The 8418-nt window shown below is 53.0% G+C and overlaps 1 protein-coding gene across 2 annotated transcripts; it reads left to right on the top strand.

The window, feature by feature from the left end:
• Positions 1 to 756: 756 nt before the first annotated feature.
• On the top strand, positions 757 to 3990 carry EPHX3 (epoxide hydrolase 3; the record flags this gene model as incomplete). Of its 2 annotated transcripts, none has more annotated exons than XM_080672354.1 (7): positions 757 to 1027; positions 1183 to 1291; positions 1594 to 1751; positions 1846 to 1974; positions 2897 to 3000; positions 3094 to 3230; positions 3321 to 3990. In XM_080672354.1, 7 exons carry the CDS (start codon positions 772 to 774, stop codon positions 3544 to 3546), a joined length of 1119 nt encoding a protein of 372 aa, XP_080528480.1. In that variant the 3' UTR covers positions 3547 to 3990. The 2 variants fall into 2 exon arrangements, with proteins under 2 accessions (XP_080528480.1, XP_080528479.1); XM_080672353.1 differs by having other exon boundaries at positions 772 to 1014; positions 1206 to 1291.
• Between the last annotated feature and the right edge of the window lie 4428 nt (positions 3991 to 8418).

Raw genomic sequence — 8418 nt, 5'->3', positions numbered from 1 at the left:
CTGCAGCAATATCCCCAGCCGCCCTCCTAATCTCAGCGGTGGCGCGGGCTGCCCCCTCCTCACACTTTCTGGGTCCGCTTGGCCCGCCATATTGGTTTCTGGCACCGCCCCCTTGCCTCATTGGCCCGGGTCCAGGCCGACCCCCAGCTCATTGGCCCAGCTTTCTTGCTCAGTCCTTCTCCGCCCAAAGTTAGACCCCGCCTTCTCTGGGCTCCGCCTTCTCTCCGCCCACACACCTAAGTTACGCCCCCAACCCTTACAAGGCTCCTGGGCCAGGTTGGGTCCACCCTTCCGTCTCGTAGGTCATACCTATCCTTCAGTTCCCCGCCCCTTGGCTCCAGGTTCCTCGGGTGTCACTCAGGTCTCCCTCTCTTTCCTGTTCTTGCAGGACTCCAATCTTCCTCTGGAGTTAAACTCTCACCCACCTGCTGCGGGAATCCTTCTAGACCACGCCCACATGTTAAGTCCCGCCCACCGCTCTAGTTCCTCGCACCCCTTCACCCCAAGGTTCCTCCCCACCCACCGAAGCCTGGTCCCCTCAGGCCCCACCCTTGCACCCTAGTCTGGTTCCCTGTGGCCATCGCGCCCAGGTGTTCAACTGGCACTCAGGTAAGTCGTGTTCTCTCCGTGCGTTCCGCAAACCCCGACGGCACGGAGGGACCCCAGGCTAAAGGCGGTGGGCTCCGCAGCCCGGACCCCGCCTCGCCGCTGCTGCGCGCGCCCCTGGCCGAGAATCCCGACGGCAGCACAGTCGTCCCAGGACACGGCGACATGCCCGAGCTGGTGGTGACGGCACTGCTGGCGCCGTCGCGCCTCACCCTGAAGCTGCTGCGCGCCTTCATGTGGAGCCTGGTATTCTCGGCGGCGCTGGTGGCCGCCGCGGTTTATGGCTGCATTGCGCTCACGCACGTGCTGTGCCGGCCCCGGCGCGGCTGCTGCGGGCTCCCCCGGCGCACGGCACCGGTCTGTTTGAGCGACCCTGAGCTAGGGGAGCACTGCTTCCTGACCCTCAAGGTGAGCGCACGGAGTGCCGTCGGGGTTGCGGGGCTCGAGCAGGCTGGGAGGTGGGGCTGCGGCTTCGTGAGCTGAGCGCTAATGACTGAATCCAAATCTAAGGCCGAGGTGGGGGGTGGGAGGTGTTGGAAGGGTTGGTTTCAAGCATAAGGAAGAGGGGTTCCTCAGATCTTAGACTGTACCTCCCCCAGAGCTCGGGCCTGCGTCTTCACTATGTCTCTTCTGGACGCGGCAACGGGCCCCTCATGCTTTTTCTGCACGGCTTTCCCCAGAACTGGTATGTCTGAGGCCCAGGGGACTGGGTGCACAGGGCTCGGGGGAGGGGGAACTCGGACGACCAGGGTAACCAGGAGGCAGGACCAGGGCCGGGTAGACTGGGGGCGAAAAGATATAGGGCTCAAATGGGGCGCTGTGGGACAGGTCTATAGGAGGACCCAGGAACCAGAGGCCCCAAGGGATGAGACAAAGAAGAAGAATCTATGTTAATACTGCCTGGGATAGGCCTCTGCTAGGTGTGGGATGGAGGTGCAACTTGGGGACCCTGACTCAACCTCCCTTCCTCTTCTGCCTGCTCGACAGGTTCTCCTGGCGCTACCAGCTCCGGGAGTTCCAGAGCCGCTTTCACGTGGTAGCTGTGGACCTGCGTGGCTACGGCTCCTCTGATGCACCAAGGGATGTGGACTCCTACACTATCGACTTGCTGATGGCGGACATCCAGGATGTCATCCTGGGCCTGGGTGGGGATGTGTCCCCATCCCAACCTTGGCCTTCCCCACCCCTGACTCACCTCTGCCTGGTATCTCACTTACTCCATTTCCTCTGATCCCTCAGGTTACTCCAAGTGTATCCTTGTGGCCCACGACTGGGGCGCACTTCTAGCCTGGAATTTCTCCATCTACTACCCATCCCTGGTTGAGCGGATGGTGGTGGTCAGTGCTGCCCCCATGTCAGTGTACCAAGGTGTGTCAGGGAGTCCAGTGTGCTGGAGTGTGTCTGTTTGAAGGAGCATGTGTTTGTGTCTACACTTCTCTGTCCATCAGTCAACACTCCGGTGGCTGGAGAGTCAGCAGCGAACCTGGGTCCCTTCCCCTGTGGCACTCCCAATCTACAATCAATGACAGTTCACTTAGGAGTAACTCACATATTTTGAGCACTTACTATAACAATTTCTCTGACAAGGAGCCTCATACAATAACCTTCACAAGCCACCTAGGCTTATGAAAGTGTTACCCCCATGGTCCAGTTGGGGAGACTGAGAAAAGTTAAATGGTTTTCTTCTAGCAGTGAAGGCATAGGTCACTAAGCAAATACAATAGCATAAGATGCCATCTCTGGCTACCCAGTGCTCATCACATCACCTGATTTTAATTCCAGCATTATAGTCATAGCTGAATACTTGTTCTCCACCCCTCCCCACCCTCTCTCTCTCTGTCTCTCTCTCTCTCTCTCTGTCTCTCTTGTTGTTGTTTCTTGCCTGTTTCCATCTCTAGACTGTCAGCTCCCTGAGGGCAAGGGAGTTTTGTCTGTCCTGTTCACCACTGTGTCTCCAGAGTCTAGAACAGGGTTTGGCACACAGTAGGTGCTCAATAAATGTTCGTTGAATGAAGCAGGCCTGGGCAAGGAAAGCACACCCGTGGAGGTGGGCGCTCCCAGGAGCTGCAGAGGAAGGTGCCCCCTTCTGTAGGTACAGTGCCTACTCTGCAGGAAGGGCAGCTGGTGCCAGGGTAAAGGGGGACGTCAGGTGTCTTCACAGCTCAGACAGGTTGCGGTTGCATGCCTGAGCGTTGGTGCATCTGTGTGCCTGACCAGGGTGTGTTTAGGGGTACAGGGATGTGGAGCCATCCCAGGCCCAGACCTCATGTCCGCATTCCCCTCCCCCTAGATTACTCAATGCGCCACATTGGCCAGTTCTTCCGTTCCAACTATGTGTTCCTGTTCCAGCTTCCCTGGCTGCCTGAGAAGTTGTTGTCCATGTCTGACTTCCAGGTGAAGTAGAGTGAAGGCCTGGGGTGGTTGTGGGTGGAGGGCAATTGGTTGGGTAGATTGAGCACTGAAGCCAGAGTCTTGCTTTGTTCTCAGATCCTGAAGACCACCCTCACCCACCATAAGAGGGGCATCCCACACTTGAGCCCCAATGAGCTTGAGGCCTTTCTTTATGACTTCTCACAGCCCAGTGGCCTCACTGGGCCCCTCAATTACTACCGAAACATCTTCAGGTAAGTCCAGACCCAGGCAGAAGCTCAGGAGAGTTGGTGGGGAAGGAGGTAGGGTCTGCCATCCTTCTGCCTGTCTTGTCTTGGTCACAGGAACTTCCCCCTGGAGCCCCAGGAGCTGGCCACGCCCACCCTGCTGCTGTGGGGGGAGAAGGACACCTACTTCGAGCAGGGGCTGGTAGGGGCCATCAGCAGGCGCTTTGTGCCCGGCCGGCTGGAAGCGCACATTCTGCCAGGCGTGGGGCATTGGATCCCACAGAGCCACCCTAAGGAAATGCACCAATACATGTGGGCCTTCTTACAAGACCTGCTGCACTAGTGGCCCTTGCTCACTGGCCTGCGTGCACCTGGGAGACCACACAGTGTTCATTCACAGTTGCTCTCTTGGATCATGCATGGGGTGGAACCCCTAGATTGCACACAAGAGCATCGGTGGGTGTCCTGGAGCACACCAACCCATATACTCACAGGCATGAGTGTGTACCTGTGAGCAAGCACGTTGACTCTAGGAAACCAGGGATGCCTCTACTCCGTGGAGCTAAATGCTGTGTTCTCTCTCCCTTCGCTAGGCCCCCAGTTTTCTTGCCAAAATCAGCACCCTGAAACCCTGAAAGTAAACTTTTACTTTCCTGTCCCTGGCTTCTATCTCCATCCAGTCTGGGTCTTCAGCTAAATGCTGCTTTGTCCAATACAGTACTGGTAGTCACACCTGGCTACTTTGATTTAATTGCAAATTAATTAAAATTAAATACAATTAAAAATTAAATTCCTCAGTCACACTAGCCATCTTTCAAGGGCATCAACATAAAAAGTTCTATCAGCCTGGCCCGTGTGATTCAGTGGGTGACATTGACCTATGAACCAGGAGGTCACGGTTCGATTCCCTGATAGGGCACATGCCTGGGTTGCGGGCTTGATCCCCAGTGGGGGGCATATGGGAGGCAGCCGATTGATGATTTTCTCTCATCATTGATGTTTCTATCTCTCTCCCTCCTCCTTCCTCTCTGAATCAATAAAAAAATATATGTTTTTTAAAAAGTCCTATCAGATAGCGCTGGGCATATGGGAGGCAGCCAATTGATGATTTTCTCTCATCATTGATGTTTCTATCTCTCTCCCTCCTCCTTCCTCTCTGAATCAATAAAAAAATATATATTTTTTAAAAAGTCCTATCAGATAGCGCTGATGAGGATGTTCCTAGTGCAGGGGGCCTCCTGCTTGGCTCCTGACCACCTCTCCAACGGAGGACCCGTTGGGCAGGCAAGTGGGTGCCCAGAATCCTCTCCAGCTAGGCCCTGGGCAGCGCCCTCCCATGATCATCCAGTCTTAACTCCAGGCCTTGAAAGGTCAAGTTCTCTCACAGCAGCCTAGGAAAGATGCCTGGGATCTTGTCTCAGGTCCATGGGAAAACAGCTCTTGGCTCCCTTAGGATAGGTGAGATTCTCCCTTAGGATAGGTGAGATTCTGGATTGGGCACAGGAAGGGACCAGCTCGCTGAATGGCCATCCAGGGTCTGAGGCCTGCTTCTCCGGCTCTTGGAGTCATCTGTTCCAAATTCACCAGTTTCTGTTGATAACTTTTGGGGCCCCAGGCTCCAACCTCCCACTGAGGGTGGTACAAGTCAAGGGTAGATTACCTGCCTCAGACTAGTCACAGCATCAACCTCTATCTCCCTAACCTTTGTCTGGCATTTGGGGACAGTACCATGACCTACAGCATGACAAATCTCTCTGGGGATCCAGCAGACCTCATCCATACATTCTCATCTCTGGGAGGGGCCTGCCTGGCCAAAGCCAGCCTGTTGGTCACACCAGTTGGCCCTCCCTTGTCTCCAATGTAACAAACATCCTTTTTAAAAAATATATATATTTTTATTGATTTCAGATAGATAAATAGAAACATCAATGAGAGAGAATCATTGAGGGGCCACCTGCTTCACGCCCCCTACTGGGGATCAAGCCCGCAACCTGGGCATGTGCTCTGACCAGGGATCAAACCCTGACCTCCTCATTCATAGGTCGATGCTCAACCACTGAGCCACACCGGCCAGGCCCAATGTAACATCCTTTGGTTGTGGGTGGCAGGAACAAGCACCAGGTGTTACAGCCATGGGGTCAGACTGGACCTGGGCTCAGCAACCTTGGTACTTGAATTCAGCTGGCTAGGCAAGAATTCAGAGCAAAGACTTGAAAACTATAAGAGAAAGTTTATAAAATCACAGAGATGAAAGAAGTAATTTGTAGAAGAAATGGGCTTAGGAAACAAGTTATAGAGGCAAAGGAAGGGACGTTGGAGCTTAGAAGTGAGGAAGGTAAAGGTGACTCCCCTGGGGGGCAGTGGAGGAGGAAGAGAAAGGCACCTGCATGCTCCTGGGCGGGAGAGCACACTGGATCCTCTGTCCTAAGGGTTTTAAGGGTGGTGATTTTAGGGGAGGTTTCCGGGGGAAATCTCAGTAGAATATTCAGCAGCTTTCCAGGTGTGTCCTTCCAGGGCCCGGGTCTCCACTGATGGATTGGTCGGCGCCAGGGCAGGGGTCATTATTCAATGCAGCTGGTCCTGAGGTCAGCTGTGGTGTCACTTGTCTGGTTTGGCTGCTTTCTGGGCCTGGCGCTGAAATACAACTGAGGCCTCTAGAGAGGAAAGTTCGGGGTCCAAACCCAAACCACAAGAGCAGCAATACGCTAAGGGAAGAAAGGTCACCCTGGGGAGGAGGTCCCACCCTACAATTGTCCTTTGCTAGGCACCCAGGGCTTTCTGCCCTAGTGACCTTCTGTACCTAGCCCATCCTCCTTGCTCTGCTCATGTCTGTCTGTGTACCACATCCCCCCCGCCTCAAGGATCTTGGCTCTGGATTCTTTCAGAGAAAAGGGGCACAGGGTCTCTTCTGTAGCTGCTTCCTGCTGAAGAAGAATGAAGTTTTCCTTCAGAGCTAAGAGATCCTTGCTCATTGTCAAAGGAGTAATGAGACCTGAGGACAGAGGAGGTGATGGTGGTGTTTAGAGGTGGTATTCCTGAGTACGAGTAGGGTTTGTAACATGGTGGAGACAAACTGTGTTAAAAATCTTAGTATTGCCCTAGCCCAGTGGTCAGCAAACTGATTAGTCAACAGAGCGGCAAACCGTGGCTCGCGAGCCACATGTGGCTTGCGAGCCGCAGTTTGCCGACCACTGCCCTAGCCAGTTTGGCTCGGTGGATAGAGCGTCGGCCTGTGAACTGAAGGGTCCCAGATTCAATTCCAGTCAAAGGCACATGCCCGGGTTGCAGGCTCGATCCCCAGTGGGGGGTGTGCAGGAGGCAGCTGATCAATGGTTCTCTGTCATCATTGATGTTTCTATCTCTCTCTCCCTCTTCTTTCCTCTCTGAAATAAAAATATATTTAAAAATTTTTTAAAACTTAGTATTATTGGGGCAAAAGCTAGAATGGCAAGAATTACGACAAATGATCCAGTGGAAGGAAAAAATGTTCTCATTCTCATTAATTCCAAGTAAAAGGATGGGAGAAAAAAACAGTTTTGAGAGTTGTAGCCAAATATTTAAGAAAATTAGAAAAATTCATGATCCAGTCCAGTTTATAGGTAAAAAATATAAAGCTTTTAATTGAACTGGAGTCTAATATTTACAATTGTGTATTATAGAGTCTATTGAAACATAATTTCCCATCTAAAATTACCCTCATTTTTGGGAGAAACCAAGATGGCGGCATAGGTAAGCACCTAAACTGCTGCCTCGCACAACAATTTCAAAACTACAACTAAAAGAACAGACACCATCCAGAACCACAGGAAAGCTGGCTGAGTGGAAATTCTACAACTAGAAGGAAAGAGAAAAGCTCACAGAGAATTGGAGGTACGGCAAAGGGTCTTTGTGCGCGCGGAGAGGAAGGGCGGCTGAGAGCCTGGCTGACTTTCTCTGGCGGGAGGGGGAAGGAAGCCCCCGATTGCACTGAACCCCAGTTCCAACTGCACTGAACGCCAGTTCTGGGCGAAACCCCATGGACCCAGGCTCATACAGGGTAGTCTGGACTGTCAGAGAAAAAGGCACCCGGAGACTCACTCGGAGACCTGGGGGGGACCCAGGAGAGCCCCGGCGGGCAGGGGTCTGGAGGCGCGCGCGCCAGTGTGCACAAAGGCTGTGGAGGTTGCCACAGGCTTTCCCTAGTGGAAGGGAGTCAGAAGCTCCTGACTGTACTGAATCCCAGCTCCAGGCGAGCCCCTGGGGACCCACGCTCTTATGGGGGGGAATCTGGACTCTCAGGCGGAGGCTTGGGAGCCAGAAAAGGCAGAGGTCTGGAGGCGTGCGTGCCAGTGCACACAAAGACTACAGAGGTTGCCACAGGCTTTCCCTAGTGGAAGGGAGTCAGAAGCTCCTGACTGCACTGAGCCCCAGTTCTGACTTCACTGAACCCCAGTTCCAGGCGAGCCCCTGGGGACCAACGCTCTTGCAGGGGGAATCTGGACTCTTGGGTGGAGACTCGGGAGCCAGGGAAGGCAGAGGTCTGGAGGCGCGCGCATGCAAGGGCAAGGCTGACGGGAAGCCAAGACTGTCTGCTCCGCCCTGAGACTCCACCCCATCCAAGCTGAGCACAGAGGCTTTTGCAATTTGGCAAGTCTAATCCTATAAGGCTGTCTCCAGCACCGAACTTCTCCCAGCGTAGACACAGCTGATCCTCACAGCCAACTGGCCTGGAGGTCAATTCCTCCCAGTGATACCAACAACAATCAAGACTTAACTACAACAAGGCTGTACACACAGTCCACAAAGGGGTGCACCAAGAGTGTCCACCTCAGGTTAACTGGGGAGGCAGACCCACTGGGCCATATTGGAAACCTAGCACACAAAGCTACCCTACCAACTCAGGGAAGCAGTGAAAATGTGGCGTCAAAGAAACAGATCACAATCGAAAGAAATGGAGGAAAACAAACCACTGGATATAGAATTCAAAACCACGGTTATAAGGCTTTTCAAGAATATCCTAGAAAAGGCTGATAAATATAACGAGACCCTTGAAGATATGAAAAAGGACTAACTAGAAATTAAACATACACTGACTGAAATAAAAAATATTATACAGAGACCCAACAGCAGACTAGAGGAACACAAGAATAAAGTCAAAGAATTGAAATACAAAGAAGCAAAAAACACTCAACCGAAAAAGCAAAAAGCAAAAAAAAATCCAAAAAGTTGAAGATAG

This window comes from Plecotus auritus, assembly GCF_963455305.1.
Source record: "Plecotus auritus genome assembly, chromosome: 6".
NCBI classification, from domain to species: domain Eukaryota; kingdom Metazoa; phylum Chordata; class Mammalia; order Chiroptera; family Vespertilionidae; genus Plecotus; species Plecotus auritus.
This window is presented reverse-complemented; position numbering and strand designations above follow the sequence as displayed.